Source organism: Leptosomus discolor, chromosome 14, assembly GCF_034619465.1.
Source record: "Leptosomus discolor isolate bLepDis1 chromosome 14, bLepDis1.hap2, whole genome shotgun sequence".
Lineage (NCBI taxonomy): Eukaryota > Metazoa > Chordata > Aves > Leptosomiformes > Leptosomidae > Leptosomus > Leptosomus discolor.
In genome coordinates, this window is record NC_141404.1 from 8,376,119 (window position 1) to 8,400,190 (window position 24,072).

Below are 24,072 nucleotides of genomic sequence, written 5' to 3' on the forward strand. Positions count from 1 at the left end.
GTTAAAGGTTAATATGACTGAGATAAAATTTTTATAATCTGATCAGCAGTATGTTTAGACTGAAAACTAAACAAAACATTTCTAACTAAAGGAGATCACACACTGGCATGATCTTTCAAAGACAGCAGTAAGGGCAAGGAACCTAAATAATCTTAAGATGGAACTTGATATACCCATGGAAGAGTTGTATGACTAAGTAAGAAAATGAATCTGTGGTCAATAAATGTTTTGGATACACCTAAAAAGGTTTGAAACAAAACTAGATCTCTCTTGCTCTGTATTTCTTGTATATGGATCCCATGCTTCACAGAGCTTTCTGATTGCAAAAAGGTTTCACCAACAGGGAACCAGTGGGTTCCTCCCAATACATCCCCATTGCTGCACAAGTTACCTTCCGAGGTTTTTTCACATTTCTCTGAAACACTGAAGCTTTGCCAATTGTTCAGTTTCACCCCTGAAAGAAGACATCTGCCTGGGAAGTGCACGTTGTGTTGGATGAGACATAGCTAAGCGATCTACTTCTCATCCCAGATAGCTGTGATTTGTACCTGGGCGTACTGATGTGTGGAAGGACCTCACTGGACCAGCTCCTCCTCTCCAGTCCCCTTCTGCTGCACTGGCCCCAGTGCAGTAGCATGTCACCTAATAGCGCAGTCTGGCTTTCACTTTTCAAATGTAATGCACTCTCTTCCACTGCCTAAACTAATTACTGGTTGACATTTTATCCTGTACAATCTTATGGCTGAATTTTCATTCCTTAAGTGCTTGCTTTTTCTATTCTTACTTATCTTGGTATAAATCAGGAGTAACCCTCCTGTAGGCCCTCCCTTGGTAACTGAAATTGGACATGGGTTATTATAGAGGACTTGAGAAACTTGGATTGCTTATATTCTTTTCAAATACCCTTTGCCTCCTAAGAATTCTATTCAGCATCAGCTGTTCAGTCTACATTCTCTGCTTTATTGATTCTCCTCTCTTTTATCAAAGTACGGTATGCGATAAAGAGCTTTTGCTGTGATGCTATGTAAGTTCAAGGACGCCACTTCTGTACCCGCCAAAGGTGATTCTCTGAACTACTGCAGGATGGCTGAATGTCTTTATATTATTCTTTTCTCTACAGCTGTCATCTTCCCCACCCTCTTCTATGAGAAAAGAAAGCCAGAGTAGTTACATAACATGTTCTCAACAGGAAGCAAAGTAATTGCCAATATTGTGTTTATTTTATTTGTTTCCATGTCAAACTGAAAAAAAAGCTCATATCCCACTGTGAACTACCTGGCCAAATATAATCATTTCTTCTACATTTGAGAAATACCTACGACATCTCACACGTTTGTGGGAATTGTATTAATAACAGTAACAACAGCACCACACTCACCATGGTTTGAACTCACTCTATTATGTTCCTTTTAAGCTCTTTCCTGATGCTATCATAATCTGTCTCTAGAGCTTTCACATAGCCCACTCAGGTTGTCCATCACATGAAATCTTTTCTTATTTTTCTGGATTTTTGAACATGTGAAATTGGTATGAATAATTCTGATTTAATCACAAAATCCTCTGTAACTTCTAGCCTGTCAGGATAAACTAGTTTATTCTCTTACAATAAGCATAATTCCAATAGGCTCTGACTGTGCACTTAGATGCTCCTTTGTCCCAATGGATATAGCACTGCAGGATACTTCAAACCCCAAAGGATTGCTTTGTTTGAAATTGGGTCCTTTATTCACTCAAGGATCCACTTTCTGAGGCTTCTACATAATAGAAGTAATCTACATAAGGTTTAGCATGGGTGGATATGATTCAGGTAGCGATGCCAATGGGAGCTATTCATAGCTTGATGAAAGAATCAAGACTACAGGGGAAAATCTTTCTGGAGAACTGAACCTCCACTGTGGAGAAATGCACTAGGAAAGATGGCAGTGGGATGAAGGCCCACGTACAAGATACCCTGGCAGGATGAAAGAGGTTTGGGTTAACTCAGAGCAGCTCTACGTTCACACGGGACACAAAACAACAGAGCAGCTGGAAGGGGCAGCACTGGAAACTTCCTGACATTTTGTCTCTCAATTTTTCACTGCAGGGCAGGATTTAGCGACCTATCAATAAATCCTCATATTCATCTTCCCAGCTAACTCAGCAGTGCAAGAGAGGTAGCTTTTTTCATTACATACGATTACAAGTCTTTTTACAGGCTTGATTTTTTACATACTTACAGCCTCAGGTTGTCTGCGTACCTTGCACGCACACTGCAGAGCCCAAAAGCAGGCCGACAGGACGCTGTGTTCCGTGGGAATGCGCTTAACTCACATGCGCTAACCTGATCCTGCTGCCTCCTGGCACTGAAGAACCACTCATCACCCTCTCCCCAGCAGCCCCAGGCCCTTGTCCGCAGCCCAGCAGCCACAGGGTGGTGCTCATTAACCTCTCTGCAGGCTCCGAGTCCGGACATCTCAAACAGCGAGGTGCTGAACTGGGCTATAGACAGCCTAGTGGCTGGGAGCCAAGCTGGGCGAGTACTTCACACACTTGGGTCCTTGAACAAGTGTTTTTTACATCAATGTTTGCAAATCCTCCACGTCTACAGGCTTTACATTTTAAGAAGTCTCATGAAGTGTAACAAACATATTAAGGTTAAGATATGAAAGGAAAGAAAATTGGGGGAGCCAAGAGACATCCTAACATACTAATGTCAATCCTACCAGCACTTTTACCTTAGTATTTGCAGGCTCGCCACACTTGTCCTATTCTTCCTGCCAGGCTCAGTCACTGGAAGCAAAAAGGAGAAAGGTGAGATAGCCTAAGATGTGCAGTACAATACAAGATCCTGTTCACATTTTCACTCTTGTTATTTTCCTGTCTCTTGTTCATTCCCTTCTCCCTGCCTATTTATTCCTCTTCAGTCTCCATTCTCTGCTTCTACTGTATAGTCTCTCAGAAAACATAAAGGAAGGTGACTCAGCAAGCCAACCCCTGACTGACATGTACAAAACTTTGTTTTCCCCGTCTGCCACCATGGCTGCAGCACAGCCATACCTCAGAGTGCTATTCAGAGACGGATCACCTGCCTTTCACTGTAGTCTGAAAATCAGCTTCTGTTTGAAGAACTTACACTTACATAAATATCACAGTGAAGGAAAAACAACCAGACCTCACTGATCGCAATGAAAATCTCTCCCTAAACAGTTGATTATGATCACATCCTCTGTTACTTATACTTCTCCTGTAAAAGCAGATCAGGCCATGTATGCTTTATTCACATAATCACATCAATGTGCATCACATGCAACATGTGCTACCTGTGTGATAGTGGCTGGGCAAGATTAGGTATCTGTACTTATTTATATTGTACTTCATCTCGGAACAGGTGGTCTCCCTGATTTCTTGGCATCACCAGCATGTGTGAGGCCCATTCTTGCATGCATTGACGTCTGTGGCTGCTATAGTTGTATGACTTATCCCTGGGTAATGCCAACTAGATCAAAATTATGTTTATGCATAAGAACTGCTTTATTTTTCAGGCATCCAGCTTTGGCACAAGCAGATCAAAAATGCTTTCCCTTCTTTTCTCCTTAATACCTTGTCAGAATTTGATTAGTGCATTATCCCTTCTATTCTTCCAGGACTAGCCTTTAAGCAACAGAATTCACTCTTCTTTTCCATCCTATTCTTAGGAAATTTCCTCTTAGGCAAATCCTGCCTGCTCCATGATCACGGAGGACTGAAAAAATAATCTCATCTGCAACGACTGACTGTCAAGCGGGTGTAGAATTCAATGAGTCCATACACAGTGTCCAGATCCTTTGCAAAGACTATGTCCGTGGTTGTTGACTGTTGCATACCTAGAAAGGGTAATGGAGTGCAAGGTGCGTGTTTGGGACAAACAAAAACCTGCTGCCATTGCCCCGTATCACCCTCCAGGAGCCATTAAAAAGCCTCTAGTGGCACGGCATCCATTGGCCCTGGTGAGACAGCTTTGAGCCACTGTTGAATGCCTCAACGAAGCTAGAGGAGACAGTATTTATCCTTCCGCTTCAGTTTCAGTTAGACCAGTCAATTTGCCCAGCTTGGTACCTCTACTGCTCCAGCAATGATTATCCAACATACAGTATTCCTTTGACCATCATGAGAGCAGAATACTCCACAGCTGATTGCTCCAACAGCTCAGTTTAAGTCATACCTCATCCAAAAGTGAAGTACTGCACATCTGCTACAATAAGCTGGAAGACCTCAATTCCCACCCTGCTGCTTCAGTCACTTGGGAACAAGTGCTGAATCTTTACATGCCATTCAGAGATCAGAAAGATGCATTACCATACCCACAATGATTTACCATTTGTTCAGTTGCCCCTTTGTCAATCAAAACAATCAAAGTGATTAACAAATCCCAGCAGTTTCAAAAAGGCCTGCTGCACATTCAAAGGAGAACAGTATCTATCACAGTAGAGAAAGATGTGCTCGCTTTCCCATTGCTAGTTTCAGCTGTGGGAGGTCTATAAGCCAGCCACAAACAACTACTTCTAAATTACAATTAGGCTCCAGATCTTCACCTACCAAAGTAAGATAAATCTGGAATGTGTTTATATGTTTGTGCCTTATTTAAAGGAGACACACTGAGAAAAAAGTAAGTGCAGAATTGCTGACTGACTGATTGAGCAACAGTCAAAATCTGCATGATCTTTACCCATATTTTTACACTGCCTTTGTCTGCAACTTTATTTAAAACATACCCTACTCCTGAGACTAATCTGATTTATTTACATATTTATTCTTGCACTGCTCCAAACCCCAGTACATCACCTACCTCCCAGAGAAAGTGGATTTGGGGAAAAAAAAACCACAAAACCAGATCCAAATAGGAGCTTCATCCTAGAATTGAACCTTTCCCTCTTTCTTTCACACAAATACTGTTATTCTATGCTTTATAAAAGTAGCTGCTGGGCAGCTGTCTAAAAGTAGAAAGCTTTAAATTTTTTACTTTTAAAAAAAGCAAAATAGAGAAATTATTCTCTGATTACTCTCTATCTGAAGCTCGAGGGTTGTTTCAGAAGTTATTTATTAAAAAATGTAATTTCCTTTTAACACCAAAGGCTTTTTTTATACAGGAGGGTTCCCTGGTACATAGTTGGTAGAAAGTCACATGTCACGTCTTCAGGGTGAAAGATGGTTAAACAACAAAATCATTACCATAAGCAGTTACTTTTATGAGAATTGTTGAGCCTGTAACAACTAACATATATGACTAACAGTGGAAAAGCAATGATTGACCCTTTCCTTAAAAAGGAAGCACCTTGCCCCATCTTCTGGACAAAAAGTGGCTGAACAGGATGGTGAAGGTTGCAGCCAGGCCACTCCAAGCAATCACACGCTAAAGTCCCAGTGATGAGGAGCTTAGCATACTGCGTTTGACGAGTTGTTAGCAGATTTCAGATCTAACCCTGGCTCCAATATGGATTGGCAAAGTACAGCATTGTGCTGTAATACCACACAATAACTACTTTCACCACAGCCTTGACCACAGCTTCTCTTTGGTCACCACTTACGAGGGTCACGTTAGTACACAGAAGTTAGTGAAGATGGAGGGTTAATGTAGCCCAGTGTCAGCATGTCACTTCTTAGCGTCAGTAAGCTAGGGATCTTGTGTCTGCACTGAAGAATGATTCATTTTAAAAGAATGTAGGTATCAAAATGCAGGCAGTTCTCCAACTACATACAAGTTAGCCTATCTGTTTCTTGCTGATACAAATTTTCACACACTAGGGGGGAAAAGTGCTGGTTTCATGCATCACTTTGCACTGGGTTGTGTCCAGTTGCTTTACTTATCATTATGCAACTTAACCCAGGGCAATTCAACACCCAAAGACAAAATTAGAAATACATAAATATATTTGCACTGTTTCTTTGCTCTCCATAACAATATTTGTTTCACTTCCCAACCCAAGATGAACCATATAGCACAAAATGAAGTATAGAAAAAATACCAATAATTTTATTTTTTTGAATTGAGTATTTTGCCATTTGTTATTGTCTTGCCTAGCAGATCAGATGGGACTATTTCAGTTTAAAATAAAACTACCATCTTGGTAACTGGGAAAATTTATACATGGACCAAATCTACCATAAAGCAGCCCTGAATCAGGCAAAATTTCAATTGACTTCCAGTAGAAGTTTTTTCAATATAGGCATAAGCAAGGACTCAGGACTAATATAAGCCAAATTCTGTTTTTATCAAAATGAAGACCTTTCAGAAAATCTAAAAAAAACCCTGGCTTGTATTTAAGTACAATTTTTCATCTCCAGAATTAATTAATGGTAACTAGCAAGTTCATCCAACACCTTTTTAAGTCATTACAGAGATCAGACACATTTTACTCATAGGGAAACAGCCTCTTAAATAACGTATAGGAACAACTTTGTGATACACTTACACAGAGTAGGATCTGATTCCTAGATTCACCTGTCTTGTAATGCAGCAGTTTGCAGCACAAGACTCTATTCGACATACACTGAAGTGATATCAAAATTTGCCCTTTTGGTTTTGAGCTCTTTCTTTGACCTTCTTTTAGGGACAAAGCCTACCACCTAAATGCATGTGTGGCAGACTGCACAGGGAGGTACTGCAATAAATAATAATTGTCCAAGGCCACAGGGAGGCTCGACATCAGCAGCAGAATCAGAATTCAGATATCCCACCCCGGGTTTTGTGTATGTCTCTCTGATAAGCATAAATGATTTAATTACAAGGACAGAAGTTACCTGGTAGCAGAACTACAGAATGCACAGTAGTGGGGTCCAGTCCTGTACTTGTTGATCCCTACCAGAGGAGATCCTTACTCCTAAACTCAGCTCATGTGACCTATTCAGCCAAACGCCAACTTGCCACCATTCCTGGGGATCCTGCAACCATTGTTGTCTCAGGAGTGTCTGTTTCTTCCTTATACTGAAAATTACCATCTTTCTTCAACCATATGTTGAAACGTTTCTCTTTTGACTGGAAAGTAAATTTAAGAATAAAGCTAATATTCTGAAGAATATGACTGAAAATAACTACATTACCTTAACAGAAACTTCCATTTGTTTTGACGGAGTCCACAAAGTAGGTTTTACTAATAATAATACTATGATGGCTTAAATAATGATGAGGTACAGGATGAAAAATTTATAGAGCTTGGTAAAAACAAGGACACTATTTAATTTTAAATTAAAGTAGTAGAGAAACAAAGAAAGATTCAATTCATACTAATGATCCACAGCTTCTGTAGCTATCAGATCCACCTCATTAAGCAGCTTCCCAATGCTAATTATATCATAAATTTAATAGGAAACATTTGTCTTATTGCAGTCCAGATTCCTTTGGCACTGAAGTCAATGGGAATTTTGCCATTGACTTGAATGGAAACAGGAAGACTCTGTATAGTAGGCATTTACAAATATCGTATGTTTGTCCCTATAATTTATAAATGATTGCTCTGCTTGCAAGACTGAATCTTACTCCAGTCCCTGTAAAAAGCCATGGAATTTCCTTGTCGTGGACCCAGGAACACTGTGTAGGCTGTGTACTGCATTTGTTCCTGTAAGGGAAAGTTAATTTCATTCTGCAATCTCCTCTGTTCTCTGGCCAATACAGAAGCGACAGCAGCAGCCTCTGAAAGAGCTATGTCCAGCTCTCCTCAGCCAAAGTGATTGTCACTGTGCTATATGAACCAGCAAGACTAAAGAGGTAGGACATAGGGATATTGTAGGTCTCAGACAGACTATGGGGATAACCAGGGCGAGACGCACTGAGATTTTAACTAGATTCATTTGCCCAGAAAAACGATTTCTGGTCAGAGGGATTCCTTAACGCAGGACAAAACCACCTGATTACTATCAGTTGCTATAAAGTGCAACTCTCTGAGCAGCCTCTTCTTATAAAGCTATAAATACAAAAAAAAATCATAAAGAAAATTCTGACATAACTACCACACACGTACAGAGTCTGTTTTTCCGTGCACAGGGAAAATCTCTTCCAAGTGCTACTGACTTCAAAAGATCATTTCTTTGTAAGTTGTTCAGCTGAGAGGATTTAAATACAAATACTAAGGTGTCACAATACCGACGCTGAGAAACTCAAAAGTTTTATAAGAATGAAAACCAAAGAAAAATAGTATCAATAGGAGCACATAAGAAATTTGAGTGTTGTCACACTTACTAATGCAACACAAAAAAACCCTATAGGCACTTTACCCTAATCAAAACAAATTAAGAGATTGATTCCACAATCTGTATTCATTAAATTCCCACTCACTCCTTACCAGAGCTCTATTTAGAATTTTGCCAAGACTCCTGTTTCCTGTAACTTCACAGCTGTAGAATTTACAATCCAATTCACCACTGAGCAAACGTTGCCTGCAGAAATGTCAGATGATGCAAACTATCTCAGAAAGATCTGGAAAGTGCTCAGCATTCCTCAGAACAGAAATAGCTGGTACCACCAGGGAAAGATTCGTGTCACATATGATTCAAAGAAATTGACTTTAGAACATTAATTGCATGTATATAAAAGTCAACACAATACAGGCAGGGCATTACATTTGTTTGGAGAATGGGCCTAAACCGCAGTGTTGAGAAGAGTCACTTTGCCCAGGTTTTCCACTGTACCAGCAGCTTCTACTATGATATTTACAGACAGATTTTTGAAACTCAGCATTCAGTACGCAGCTCTTTCACAAACCTAACTCTAGTAGTCTAGTGTTATCAACTATGAGATAAAGGCAAAAATATGTGTTTTGTCCACATTTTGCAGAAAACACACTGTTAGGTCTGTTGCAAACATGTGCTCTAGGCATCATCAGAAGACATGTCCCTTCTCCCTAGCTTGTCAAGACTGCATTTTTTCACCTGCATGAAAAGAAAGGAAATACGATGCTGCATTTTTGCCAACGCTATGGAGAAAAGACTAAGTCCTTGACAGTTAAAAACTGGATGCATTTAAAGAAAATATCTTCCATGTATTTATCTTAAAACCATACTTCTTTCCCCAAACAAGAGCAATCTGATAAAATTTGAAACCAGTATGTGGGATGTAAACAACAGGAGAAGCTAGAAAGAATTTGGATTCCAGTGATTCTTTTGGGTATGGAGGCAGAGTGTATTATCCAAACACAGAACTCAATGTTTTTGTTAAATATAGCCCTAAACTCTCGCTATGCCTGAAAGTATGTGTCAGCTTTATCTGCATTGACCAGTCTGTAATTTTACACCCTGTCAGGGATGCATAAAAACAGGCTTAACACAAACTAGGTCTGTTTAGCTCGCTGAGAGCCTGCCCTTTTAGAAAACCCTGGGGCTGGAGTAACATTTATGGTCTTTTTCAATTTTGTACTGTTGCTTTTGCACCGAGACCACACCATTAGTCTTGCGAGCTGCAGCACAAGCTAGATAGTTCTTATTACAGTGTTATTCAGCTTTGCTCAGTATAAGCACAGTGGGATACAAGATCCTTAGAGACTAGAGTTTTGAAAAGACTGTTTAAGGGTCCTAGAAAGATTTCTACTTTTCACTTACAATTTTGGTGGAGAGAATTTCCCACCAAGAGGGATCCATTAGCTTTTTTTATTTTCTACCTAATTCACTGTTATTAATGAATTGCACTAAATAGCAGCCAAAAAAATAAGAATCTTCAAGACATACACCATCCTTTAATTCTAAGGTTTCTAATATTGATGCCATTATATTTTAAATTAAATCCTCTGCCATGATCAGGTAAACAAGTCTGTTAGTCACTAAGTCTGCGTGGTTCTCTTAAGAATGGTGCTAAAGCCATCATGGGGATTTTGGGTCAGCTGAGACACAGGATATCTGATCCAGCAGATCCTAACTGGAATTTCCTTAGTAGCTGAAACAGTAGAGGACAAGCTGAATTATCAAATTCATCAGACAACTTAAAATGGTCCTAAATTAAGCGGTGGAGTTAAATATACTGATTTGCTTTTGCTAGGCAAAAGTGCAGGGAAACAAAGATAATTTTGAAAAGCATAGTTTGAGTCAAATTAATTTGATTCTAAGTGGAGTTAACAATATTTTTTGTATGTTAAGCCTTTTTCACCCTAACGCCTTTCAAAATAATCAGGAAAGAGACATACATAGAAATCTCATGATTGTCGCTTTAATTGTGAGCATTTCTCATCTATAATTCTATGCTTTTTTAATCTCTTCCATCTGCTCTGCATGTGTTCAGCATTCCCTGGACACAGACAGTTAGTTTAGTAACTATATTAGCTCAGCTCTGAATTTCTTACATCAAGCCCATGTCATTACAAGCAAGTAGGTTAGGCTATTTAGTCTTACTCCTACTGCTTAGAGCAGGGCGGTAAAATTGTTGTAGCAACTGTCCTACAGTCCACTGCTTGCACTCTGAAGTACACGCTGTAAGATCACTTCAGGGAAACAAATTGCTGCTCTGTTTCAATGGGGCTTACCCAGATTATTTTATATAAACAAGAAAAAACTCAAACTCTCCTCAGTTATATGTAATGAGATAGTATCTCAAAACAGATTCTGCTCTTCTGAGAAAGCTGAATTTCAGGCTATTTTTCTTCCTAGAGGCACGCTGCACAGCTGAGTTAGGCTGTGTAATGATGGCTTCTGTGCTGCCCAAAGCCAGCTGCAGTCTCTGCAAGCTGCCATGGCCTCTAACTGGGCTTACTGGAGAAGCTGAGATAACAGAAGCCAAAGTGCCATGGCTTCATCCCAGAGCCAGCACTGTCAATTCCCACCTCCCAGGCAATACTCCTACACAAGGGACACTCCAAGGTGCAGTGTCCAGGAGGTTTATGGATGTTTCCCTCAACAGAACAGCATAAAAGCAATTGTGGAAAGGGAGTTACAGTATTTTAACCTCTAAAGATTGCACTTTTATCTTCCATTTTACTGATTGGTTTTGTTTCTCGGAGAGCTGTCCTGCTATTTTTGCCATTGTTGTTGTTTACACAGTTTTCCTTGGAAAACTCTACAGGATTGCTGAAGAACTGGCAGAATTAGGACACCAAGATACACTGATTATCAGATCGTGTTTTTTATTCTTCTAGTTTTAAAACTGGGTGAAATCCAATTCCACTCACTCAAAGGAAATCCTCCTTTTGGAAGGCGACCTGCTGGCCATATCAGCAGAAGATGAGTTCCCATGTTTTGATTTGTTTTGTTAATAATACAACTAAATGCTGTCCATATACCTGGGAGTCTTAATAGAAGTGTATTCTGCAAATAAAGGTGTTTATAGAAGATGTTCAGGCAAATGCCCCAGATCAGCATATCACCCCTATGTAGGAAGTCACTCTTCCTCAGAGCCATCAGAGTCACTACTCATCAGAAAGCTCCCTAGACTAGCTCCATCAAATGGAACAGATTGACAAAGATTAAGGTGATCATTTCAGCTGCCTGCATTCATAAAGGCACCGACATAACTGCTTACAGTATTTTTAATTTAAGTGTGGTGGACTTATATACCAACTTCAGCAGGGCTTAGATCAGCTTTCAGACATTACTCAATGGATGCTTCTTTATCTGTTTTGTAATACCTACATATTTAATAGAAAACCATACTTGGTTACCCAAATGTTCACAAACATTAAACCATATCCAACTTTGTACTTTTCTCCAAAGCATGACTTGAATTCTTCTACTAGTTCTAATAATGCATACACTTTCATTCCTATGCCAAAAAATTCCATCATTCATAACCAGAAGCATTCATAATTTAAATTACTGTCTCTGCTGTTGATGACACCATCAATTATAAGGTTAGGCGATGGGGAAGATCTTCTGCACTGATTAGCATACATTTTTCAACATTGCTGTTAAATAAAGTTTTATATAGCTGTAACTTTCAGGAAATGGCTGGGATTTGGTATTCTGAAATTACCTTACCATGGTATTCTGAGATAACAGCTTTGGAGCACTGCTTAGTAAAGGCTTCACATTTCATACGATAATCAACATTACATTGTGCACAGAAGTAATTAACATTCCAGCAAAAACTGTAAGTGCCAAATTTTGCCCAGAACTACAGCTTGTACAGCCCAGCTCAGCATTGTGTAAGACCTACAATACATTTTCAAAATGGTCTTACATTTTGAACTCAGCAAAGCACTTAAGCATGTATTTTTATTAACACCTGCTTCTATCCATCTCTACTCAGAAAAGGACAAGCCAATGTGGAGAATTCAGGAATCAGCAAGATACCGTCTGCTCTCACCTTCTGGATTTTCAAATCTGGAGGTTGCTATACAGCATATCCAAACACAAAAGCTAAAAAATAATGAGTCAAATCCTTGAAAAATTGTAAGATTTATCCAAGAATCTCAAGAGTTTTGTTCACCTATTTGTTGTCTGTGGATCATAATGCCACTCGGCGAGTTGTCTCAGAGAGTAATAGATGCAGTCAAGCATTTCCCCACATACTGCTGGCAGGCCTCATTTTGTGTGAGCAGGAGCTCATGGTCGATTTCTGAAGAGTTCAAGGACATTTTCTGCTGTAACAGCTAACCAGTCACAGCCAGGCTTGAATTTCTGTTAAGGAGGAGACAGGCCTCCTGCCCTAGAGATTCACATAGCATTTCCCTCCTGAAGTTTCCAGCTTAATAAAAATTCCTTTTTAAATATATGCTTTTAGTAAAGTGCAATCAGTGCAATAATTCAGCTCAGATGGAGGCCATCACAATTCAGGGAAAGACTGTTAATGTGAATTTATCACTACAATTCAATGATTTTTTTTTTTTTTCATTCAGAGCAACACATTTGAAGTGATTTAGTTTATACCTGACTGCAGCAATTTGCAAATAGGATCCATAGTGAATATAATGCAGTTTGTCCATAAATGAATAATAAGAACTCACATTTTCTGTCTGTGTTGTTCTATGCTACACAATAAAGCTTGAAATCACTGGACTATCTGGACAGTGGTATTACTCAGGAGCTACAGCACAAATGCAGCACTGTAAAGGAAGAACAATGCCCCCTTCTGTCTTTTCATCCCACTGATCCTTTAAATATTTGAACAGTGGAATCACTTTATTGATGCACCATTTGATTAAACTAGGCTTAGCTCTCAAATGCTCAATGAATTCTTGTTTGTAAAGACTTAATGTTTTCATATCCGATGCCATTATGTCTCTAGTACCAATTTCCATATTAATTCAGCTGACTTTTCTATAGTCCTCATTCTAATTATTGTCAGTGTTGTTGGCAATGTCTAACGAGGGATGAAGGAATGCTTCTGAGTTCCTGAGTCTGGGTGTGCACCCTGGAGACACGAACTCCACATTTGGGCAATACCCAAACACACACCAGCCCCTTATCACGCTCCAGTTTCCATAGAAAAGAAGCCCAAGCACATGGGCTGGACTGGAGCTGTGACAAGTTTTGACCATTTCCTGATCTCAGCAAATGGAGGAGCAGGGAGTTAAGTCACACCTCACTGGGCACCTATAAATCAGACTGGGTAGGGGCTTTGTGCACAGGAAAAACACCTCTAGGAGTCAATTTTATGTCAGTCAGCATTTGGGGTTTTTGAAACCGATATATCCTTCACATATATAGATCCTTGATGAGCAACTCTGCCAGAAAAATCAAAAGCACTGCTTTATTCAGCAATATCAGTACTCGACTAGTATATGCATGAATAACGACCCAATTCTTATTTCATGCTCCTGCAATTAGATAACTGCAAAGAGTTATTTCTATTTACAGGGGGCTACACTGTTTACACAGTCTGATAAGGACTATACAGGAACATACAGACAGGCTCAAAAACATCTGAGTTCGTTTCAAACATATCTATATTTGAAAGCATGCTGCAACTGATGACTACTTATAGTGCTGATAAACCACAGTAATGGAGCAGGACTGCACTGGGCTACGCAGTGTAAACACACAGACTGATGTTACAATTCCGGTAACAAGGACCCTCTTTGGGGATGTTATCAGATCAGAGTTGAAGAATATAGCTCAAGAACAGAATATCAACAGTAGGTCAAGAACTTCTGTTTTCAGCATATATCTTCACTTCCAACTTAGCTAAAAAGGATTGCCTTGACAGAATTGTTTTTGGTTTCTACTCAAAAAACATTATTATGCCACAGGTACCTTTTTATTGGCAATTTTATTAGGATACTTCCAAAATAGTAAGCTTTTTCCTTCAGAATTAAAGCAGGAAAATTATTTCTTCTACAGGTTTTCTGACACTTGCTGCATGTAATTTTTAAACTATGGATACAGTCATCTGGAGGTTCAAGTATATTGTCCATTTATGAATGATTGCATCAGATTTAACAGATTTATCTGAATGTTATTGCAGAAATCATTCTATGTCAATTTCTTTCTTAAAAAAAAAAGCCTTTCCCTTACTGCATCAATGCGTGAACATTTTCAGAAAGAAACAGAAATGGAAGTGAACTGGAAAGTTTTAATTCAGAAACAAAAATCTCAAGCTACAGCTTGAGAAATCACATAGATTTTACATCTAGACCATATTCCTTTCAAATGTTGGAATGAGAATTGAAGCGCTCTCTTGCAAATTTCAGATATGCAGAACCAGAAATTTTCTGATTTATGTAAACAATCCAAATGGCTTAAAAATTGGCTTTACACATCTAAGAAAAATATGACTAAAGAAATTTCGTACATTAGCACTTTAAAGGGCACTTTAAGTTGAAAAGTTACACTGTAAATTCTTAGACTCTCTGAAAATCTACCTGAAAGATTGAAACCTCTTGACACTAGAATGATAGCTGGTGACAAATAAATTACTTAATTTTTGTGATTCACTTAAGTTTGCAAAAAATAAAACAGAAGTTATTTGGTATATTTCCCATGTACAGCTTGCTCACCCCACAGAAACTGTTTCAGCATTTTTCTTTTTCAGCATTTTGTTGTGAGGTAGTTACAAGGTGTCTCCAGATATTGGATTAAGTAATATAAACCTAAAACCACTCACAAATATTTCCAAATCACTCCAAGAGTTCCTCAAATGACAGGAGCATGATGCATTGATACAATTACACAAAATTACATTAATACAATTTCTTTCATCTCATATGTTCCCAAAGCAAATTACAAGCTGAATGAATATTCCACTTTCACTATTCACACGTCATTTAACAATAGGTTAAACACATTATATAAGGTGATTTCTATTCCTTGACGGGTGACTATGGATATCCCTGGCATAAGCATTCCGGGAAAACAATCTCAGGCATATAAAAGGGCAGCAAATCACACTTATTTAAATTAAAGTAGGCATTCACAACTGTTTAGTGCATTTTTGTTATCCTGTTGCACACGCGATTCACATCAGCACTCAAGGAATAATGACAAGAATATACTATAGAACAATCACAGAACTTATGATGACCTAAAATATAGCTTTTCAACCTGGGGAGGTAACTTCAGGTGTTAGAAGAGTTAAGATTGAAAATGGGAAGAATAAAACAAGAAGAGAGAAGCATTCCATTACAGAGTCCTCTAGAAGGCAATGAGACTTAAGCAAAGTGAAATACTCAAGTCCCAGGGTTTAAAACTGCTTTTAGTGGTAACCTGACAATCTGAAAAGGATATCTTCTCCATACTTATTAATACTTCCCCAGTTCCTCTCCCTGCCAAGTTGGATAGCAGCTGGAAAGCAACTAACAGGATTTCATTTAAAAAAGCAAAAATGACCAGACAGATGTTTTTGCAGTCTCTAATGTAGGGCTTGAAAATAAAATGGTTGTTGGAGGCTGGTTGTAAATAGAGTTACATGATCCTTGTGCATTTCATTCTGCCAGGCAGTGCATGTGTTCTGGTACTCTAGTGCCTCCAGTCTCACTGCAACAGTGACTTCAAAATTTGCTGGAGTCTGAATGCAGCTAGAGCCATAAATCATTCAACGTTCATGCTTTATCCTTAAAATTTCAGAGAACAAAAGGAATCATGTTGTTGAAGTCTCTTAGAAAACAAAGCACACTTTTAAAGACTGCATCCTTATGTGATTCACATACAAAAGTTCAAACTAATGGCATCAGTCCACAGGCATTAAGGGAAATAACAGCAATCAATGCTATTTTTAAAGGGAAGAGTGGGGGCGAGGGGTTAACATATGTGGAATTAGCTCTGGGCAAAATGAGAAGCCATTGCATCTAAAATCAAATGCATTCTCTGAAATAGACACCAGAGACCAAATTCCCATGTAGACTCCTGCAGTCCAAGAGTTTTAGCAGAATTTGGCCTTCCTCTTAACTTAGCTTCATTAGGTCATATCATGCCATCAGTTTTTATGTTGGACGCCCTACTTACTTCACATCAGTTGTTGGCACTATGTAGGCAATTTTCCGAATTGGAGGGGGAGAAAAGGGTGGTGTGTGCACAAGGGACAGGAATTTTTTTCCCGTGTAGAATATTAGTCATTTCTTAGAAGAGTTTGTGGGGGGAAAGTGGTATTTGTATCCCTTCTACCAGATGTCACCAGCAGCAACAAGAGCCAGTATTAAATATCTATCCATCAAATTCTTCTTGAAATTTTTCAGCGTCAGCTGGTCAACAACCCATTCAGAAAACTGGGAAAGCTGAAATCTTCCACAACCATTCTTAACCAACAGTTCTTGCCCTCACAAGAAGAATCTGTGTCTGAAACTTCTTCATGGAGGACAGACATGCAGAATTTGTAAAAAGAAAAAAAGCCTTGTAGCAATATTTTTTCTGATGTTTATACGCAGTAAGTGAAATAACACTCCCTCCACACAGAGTATCTTTTGCAATAGTCTTTTGTTGCTTTTTGATCAGCTGCTGTCAATGTTGGATGCACTAAGGTCTCGTAGGTACACCATATGCCACTTTTTCTGCCTCAGACTATGATTTATCAGTGGTTGGCTTCAGTGCTTGGCTAGGTTTGCCTTCCATCTTAGAGGGAAATGCTTTGGAAAAAAAGATTCCTTGATACTCTTTCTGACATTAAGACAGTCTCTGCACTGTCACCTCTTACTGTGCCACCGCCTCAAACTGTGATGCCAATTGCACTGTCATCCCTTGCTATCCCTTACCCCTGCCCATAATGCTATCTTGTGCTGTCATCCATATGACTTGCCTTTCACTGTTCTGCTGCTTCAAGCCATAAGTGAGATCCAAGCTGACAGGCTCCTCACCCAGTTAGGCTACGATGTTCATGAAAGAAAATTGAGATGATTATATTGCTTCTATGCTATTCAAAAAAAAGAAAAAAGGTTACTAGCACAAAGAAACACTTGGAAACAGCATTGGCCAAAAAAAATTGACTAAAAAAATAATCTAAATGATCTAAAAGTGATCAGAAGATAGGCTACAAAATGGCAAAGACACTCTTCACATATTGTTCCATGCAGTGATGCTGCTATCGAAATTTTTCTCTCTACTCTGAAAGCAAAGATCTTTCATGTAGGGCTCAGGGGCTTTTGTCTCAGAGACAGCTGGGTAGATCACAACCCCTTTTCTTCATACACACGCGACTAAACAGGATGTCAGAACCTAGCAGAATTGCAAGATTTTCTCTGGAAACACACCAGACGAAATACCCTCCCCCAACCAACCGTTCCGATGGGTTGACATAATATTATTTTACCTCCTGTAGCAACAAATTCACTGTGTGGTTGTTTTTTTTTTCAAAGCAACAACAGACCAGACACTCTGGGAGACATCCCTAAATGATTTGCTACACAAACAATATTTTAATGGGATATTTTAAATGTTTTTTTTGTTTAGCACTCTAATGATGAAACTCTATCACATGTAGTGTCTGCAGATAAGATAACAAGTTATCACATTTAAACATTCATTAAAGACATCTTTTCAGAAGTTAGTAGCGCTCCATTTTACCTGACTCCGCAGATCAGATAGTGGGGGGGGTTCCTGACCTACAGCATACGGAGAAGTTGGTATTTTCTGCTTAAACCAGAAGAAATTTGATTCTGTCCTTTTCACCTATCTGGCCACTTATCTTGTTTCGTTTGCAAATATCATATGTATTCTCTTGAGATAAAAATAGTGCAAGATGATTAGTTAGGCAAGTTCATTTGACACCATTCCCCCTTCGTGACGCTGAAATCTAAAATCTGTATATGGTATACAACTTAAAGTATATATATGCAAGCTCAGCTCTGCTGGAGACACACAGCAAGTACGTTCCTCCCAACCAGATTGCTTCCTTATCCAGTCAAGAAGACCACAAAGGTAAGCTGATTAGATCCTCTGCTTTCAGACAAAGAAACACAAAAGCAAAATGCTCCCTAAATGGAAAGCGCCTATGCAATGAAAATATCTGTTCTTATATCAGCTTGCAGTATGTCGTATTTTGACAAGCTAACATAGAATAGAATCGGCATTCGGATTACAGGGTGGAAAAAGACAGGAATGATGCCCCTTGTAAAAAATGCTGCAATTTTTAGCTTTTCCTTCAAATCTTGCCCATTTTTAATCCTGTCAGCAGTGAGAATTAGGTGAATGGCAGAGCTCCAAATCATCTTGCCTAGTGCTGAGTGGAGGAAGTACTTTGCACAAGAGAAGAAGCCACTGGGACAAAATAACTGCTAGCCAAACAAAAGTAACACATCTGCCTAAGCTGGAGAAGCACCCATTGCCATCAGTGTGAATTTGTCCCATTGTCTCCTTACACCTTCTGAGATATTCTGAAAGGGACTGAAATGACTGACAATCTCCACTGCTGCAATCCAACAGGTACAGAGGCAGCCATTTCATATTTTAGGCAAAGTTTAAACCTGTGTGTAGATCTCAAACCAGCACACAGACTACAAATGGTTACTAGCATTGGTTTCCCTCTCATGAATGCTGCTTTCCATGCTTAGACAGGAAGAATAATGTTGAAGTTGAAAAGATATTTCTGATCTCTTCTGGCTTTCAAGAATAACTTTTTTATGCCTTAGTTCCTCTTCCTTCATTAACATGATGCTACTTTACAGTAATGCCGCAAATTTTAAATTGTAACCAGTCTGCGTTGGTGTGTGCAGTTTATCAGACTAAATGCATTGATGCTACAGTCACACTAAAAAAATTGCTAGAAATTCAGGCCTTGTGACATTTTCTTAAGCAATATATTACATTGGCAAACTATTGCAGCTGTTGATGGCTGAATAGGACAAAGAGTATCTTTTGTCAAATGCTGCTGTATCAGAAGATAGTAGGAACAAGTATTAAGTCTCAATACCTCTGTTGTAAGACTATCACTATACTGAAAAGCCAAAATCTGGATAAAAATCTGGTTTATTATCACCTACGTGTAATTAAAAAAACCAACCATAACATACTTAAGAAAACTTTTTTATAAATCAATCATGAAATGTAGACTTTTAATGACGCAGCAGCCCAGCAAGCCAAATTCACAGTGTAGTTATATTTATTGTTGCAACTAAACAGAGGAACTTACTCTCCAAATATAGGTTTCCTTGAAATTAGTAAAATTATTATTATTCTACATTATTATTTTCGTTCTCAGAAAAGATCACTGCATTTATTAATAATAGCACAAGATTTTTTAAATTCCATTTATTCCAGGTACAGTTCTAGAGGACACACTGAGCCTTTTCTTTTATGTATTCTGTAAATATATGCTGATTTTAATTGAGTAATAATCCACCTCCAGGAAAACCCACACAGAAGTCATGAAGTTTTGTAGTGCTAGACACCTTTGATTTGCTCTCCCAGTGCAGTACAGGCATCAGAAGCCCCACACTCCCGCATGCAGAATTCCTCCCTCATTACCCAGCTTTAAGTGGAAGCACCTGCTGCAGACATCTGTTACAGTATGCTCCGCTTACAATTAGATGAATAATGTCTCCCCTATCATATACTGTCACAGCAGCAACTTCAAATAGTGCCATGAAAGAGGTGGAGAAGTCATTTTAATGACTAAGTAGCTCACATTTAATTTATTTTACAGTTCAACAATGGCCATCACTGACATCCTTTCTGCTAAAGATATTGAATCTGCTCTCTCCAGCTGCCAGGGTAAGGAATGGTCTCTCTGCAGCCAGAAGATGCATATCATTTTTATGTCTTAAGATGACATGCCTATCATTTTCCCCTTAGATTCCTTCCCCTTGAGATCTCTTTCTAGCTACATTACAGTATAGCCCCTTGAATCCAGAAATTCTCACAAGTGGTTATTTGGTGGGTAACATTCCCCAAAACACAGAGCAGCAATTAAAGGGCCACAGTTCCAGTTAGGGCTGGCATAACTCTAAACTGTGTCAATTTTTAAACCTGTTAAAGACTTATATTTAAATAGTTAGCCTTTTCTTTCAAAATGTCAAAAATGCCTCAGCTTGCAGAATCAAAGTGTCATTTGTGAAGCAATGACCAGTCTCGGTTCTCTTCAGAGTTCCTCAGCAAGATCAACCCAATTTTTCAAATGCTGAAAGAGCTAGTTTGACTGTGGATTATTTACTTTTCTACCAAATTCTTCACCAAAGTGAGGACTAAGTGAAAATGTAGTAAGAATTATAGAAGTTGGTCTGTAAGCCACAGTAGCACCCTCTAAATATTTATTATTAATTGCACGTGACACACTGCATAAATCCTGATTTATCAAATGTGCATAGTAGCAGAACACAGACTGGCTGAAAGGATACATGACCACAGGCACATAGTGGTTAAAATGAGAAATTATCCACTGTACCTTCTTTTTCGCCACACCGGGGAAGAAAAGACAAGCAGGCTGATGCTTAAGAAAAGACATGCATATGCTCAGTACATGCAGTGGTAGCAACCTCAAGGGAAAATATTTTAAAACCTTCTGTTTCTTCCAGCTGATGACTCCTTCAACTACAAGTCTTTCTTCTCCACTGTTGGTTTATCCAGCAAAACTCCTGATCAGATAAAGAAAGTTTTTGGAATCCTAGATCAGGACAAGAGTGGTTTCATTGAAGAAGAAGAGCTTCAGTAAGTACTGTTCAGCTGCTCTATTTCTTTAAACAATGTAAACCTTTGAACTTGCTTGGTGACCTAGAAGAAACTTGCTGTTATTTTAAAAATAAAACACAATTCCTTGTTTTATCTTGAATCTGTGTGGATTTCCTCAGGTGCTAAGAGCAGGCATTACCTTACGGGTTTTTTAGCATGTGTTTAAGAAAACAAGAAATACCAATATGCCAAGGACATTTCAGAGAATAAATCTCAAGCACAGTACTTTACCCTGATATATTTCAGGCTATTTCTGAAGAATTTCTCTTCAAGTGCCAGAGTCCTCACCTCCGCAGAGACCAAGGCTTTTCTGGCTGCAGGTGACACTGATGGGGACGGCAAAATTGGAGTGGAAGGTAAGACTCTGGAAACTTCATAAAAACTGTGTTTTAAAATGCACGTATTTAGAGCTGCTTTAAACTGCGACATGAAGAATACATCCAAGTATTTTGTCCTGGTACTTTATGCCACAATTTTTATACAAGCTAATACTCCTTTATTTTCATAGCCTTATTCCCATTTGCTCTCTGTTGCAGCAACAGCATATTTAGCCCCAATGTAGAGCCTGTTCTTTCAATCAATAACAACAGCTTTGGGGTTAATTCTGCCGTGTGTCCGATCCACAGTGTGCCAGATTTCTAAAACATCTTGAATGAATAGGTATTCATTCTTTGAATTTCCATTTCAGCAGTGGATGCTCTGTATTTCTGGCCATATGACACACTCATTTTTAAACACACTTCCACCTACATAAACTTATTTCTTCATCTACCACTATCAAACACTGGCCAATATTACTGAGTGGTTAATTCAGTAACGTAAAATAAGACTAGTATTGTTTTTCAAGGCTAGGACTGCTGCAATGCAGCACAGAATTTTGTGCTGGAGAATTATCTGATAAGTGCAAATTTCACTGCACAGTCCTATGAGAAACGAAATCAAATTCCTAAAGAAAACCTCACAGGGATGATGTGAACTGGCCAGGATTTTTATTTTAGAATCATTCTTTTAGAAATTGCAGCAAAGAAAAATAGGACATTATGCATCATATATTAGAGATGAAGTCACTGAAAACAGGGCTGTCTCAGCTGAACTAGGACAGGTGGCAATAACTCTAACAGACACACATGCTAATCTTAGCCAGAGTTTGGGAGGAGAGAGAGATACACTGTTGGAGGAATTTGCTTTAGCAGCAGCTTTTGCAGCTTCTGTTTATGAGCCCCAAATAGGGCATTATATTATGCAGATCTTAGCCCTTAACCATTGAATCTCCCATTCTGAAATTACATCACTACGATACTTTTTTGTTGGAACAACAAAACCAAGAAATCCCTCATATTGAAAGCTACAGGCTGGACCTAATTCACTCTCTGCTTTCTTGGCTATTATCAGAGCTTGTAATGGGTTAAGACAGTTTACTTTTAACTCAGGGTTTCCCACAAATACGAATTTACAGACGCACTCCTCCTCTCTGCACTTACTCTTTTTAAGAAGTGAAAAATCTGTTACGCCCCCAGAATCTCAGTTTAGCAGTAGCTTGTGCAGTGTTATAATAACTTTGGGAGCCCTCCATAGCTAGGAATTTAAGTCATTTTTATCTATCTTTTCTAAAGATGTTCAAAACCACTTTCATCTTGTTTTATTCCCTGCCTTTCTCATTTTCTTCCTTGACAGAATTCCAATCTCTGGTGAAGGCATAAACATCATTAGACCAAAGGCAACCTTGGACTGACTCTTCCAATTACCTCGTCCAACAAGCACTTCGCACTCAGCATGTGTTTGTACATTTTTATATTGTTTCAGGCATTAACAATTCCCCATACATCAAGTTCACACACCGGATTGCTGAGAAATCTTGCCATGTGCAGACGTTTGGGTCACGTGGTATTGTTCCATTTCCATTGTAAAGAAGGCACTTTGTGATTTTCAGCCACTCATAATGTTGAAATTGTGACTGGAAGTGGGGAGAAATTTTTTTTTTTTAAAAAAACAACCTGGAGGGAAAAAGCTGCTTTTTAAATTCTGTTTAGGTTTTCCATCCTCATACTTGACCATGCCGACTTGCCAGACAGTTTTTATGATCTTCAACAATATGACATTTTTTAAGGCTTAATTATACTGATTTCATTGAGTTTTATTTCTTAATTCTCTGATCCTTGAGGAAAAACAATGCTAACAAGATAGATAAAACTAATTTATACTAAGTCCCAACCCTGAGAATATGAGAAAAAAATCTAAGAGGAGTCAACACATAGCTCAAAGCATGGAATAAGTTTGTGGGTAATTTTACAAAATAAAGTACTAGGCTACAGCATGTATCGTTGGAAAGTGTTTATGGTCTAAAATGTAACTCTCCCTTAAGAAGATTTATCTTTCATGAAAACTAAGGCAGCTGTGAGATAGAGGAGAAGGGTCTAATCCCAACTCTGACACTGTCACAAGTCACAGTCCCCTGACAACATGGGCCATGAGCATAGAGGTTTCTCTGTGAATCAGGAACATGTTGCTTTTTATCTCTTAATATGTACAAAACAGTAATACTTTGCCACATTTGTGAATTTCTATGTTTCCTACAGATGAAACAACAGCCAGTCTTGCTGTTTGATTACCTTAAAGCTCTGTTACATTGCTAAATAATGGCCATGACTCAATTATTTCATTTATTATATGAATAATCATCTATATAATCCATAATATTAGCAATTTTCTGAAGTTTGAAAATTACTAAGAATGTCTTTGATAAGTATCTTACAAGATTTAGCACTAGTTATAGCATTGTCTTCATTAATGGACAAAGTAAATAATGTTCATGGTTAAATGCAGAGCTCAACAGACTGAGTAGATCTTGTGCATTTCTAGCTGAGCGGGTTGGAAATTTCCCCACCAACATTTAGTGGTCTCCTTTCCCATCTACCATGACGTGGTTCCAGCTCACAAGTAGACTGTCATTTTAATACTCCCTGCTGAAACTAGATGATAATTATAACACAATTTGGCAGCTGTTTCAAAGAAGAGCAGAAACAAAGCCTTCTGGAACTTTTATGTAACATTCAATGTTGGCATTTCCATGAATTGCAAGATGATTATGTGAAGCCAGTACAGCTCACTCAT

General features: G+C 38.7%; 1 protein-coding gene across 1 annotated transcript; it reads left to right on the forward strand.

The window, feature by feature from the left end:
- The first annotated feature begins 19,946 nt into the window (after nucleotides 1-19,946).
- On the forward strand, nucleotides 19,947-22,661 carry LOC104350174 (parvalbumin, thymic). Its single transcript, XM_009955930.2, has 4 exons — nucleotides 19,947-20,007; nucleotides 20,808-20,940; nucleotides 21,208-21,317; nucleotides 22,636-22,661. The coding sequence occupies exons 1-4, from the start codon at nucleotides 19,947-19,949 to the stop codon at nucleotides 22,659-22,661; spliced, it is 330 nt and encodes a 109-aa protein (XP_009954232.1).
- Nucleotides 22,662-24,072: the final 1,411 nt, after the last annotated feature.

Coding starts and splice junctions, on each gene's coding strand:
- LOC104350174 (XM_009955930.2), top strand. CDS start 19,947: ATGGCCATCACTGACATCCTTTCTGCTAAAGATATTGAATCTGCTCTC. Junction 20,008..20,807: donor TGCTCTCTCCAGCTGCCAGG/GTAAGGAATGGT, acceptor TGTTTCTTCCAG/CTGATGACTCCTTCAACTAC. Junction 20,941..21,207: donor ATTGAAGAAGAAGAGCTTCA/GTAAGTACTGTT, acceptor GATATATTTCAG/GCTATTTCTGAAGAATTTCT.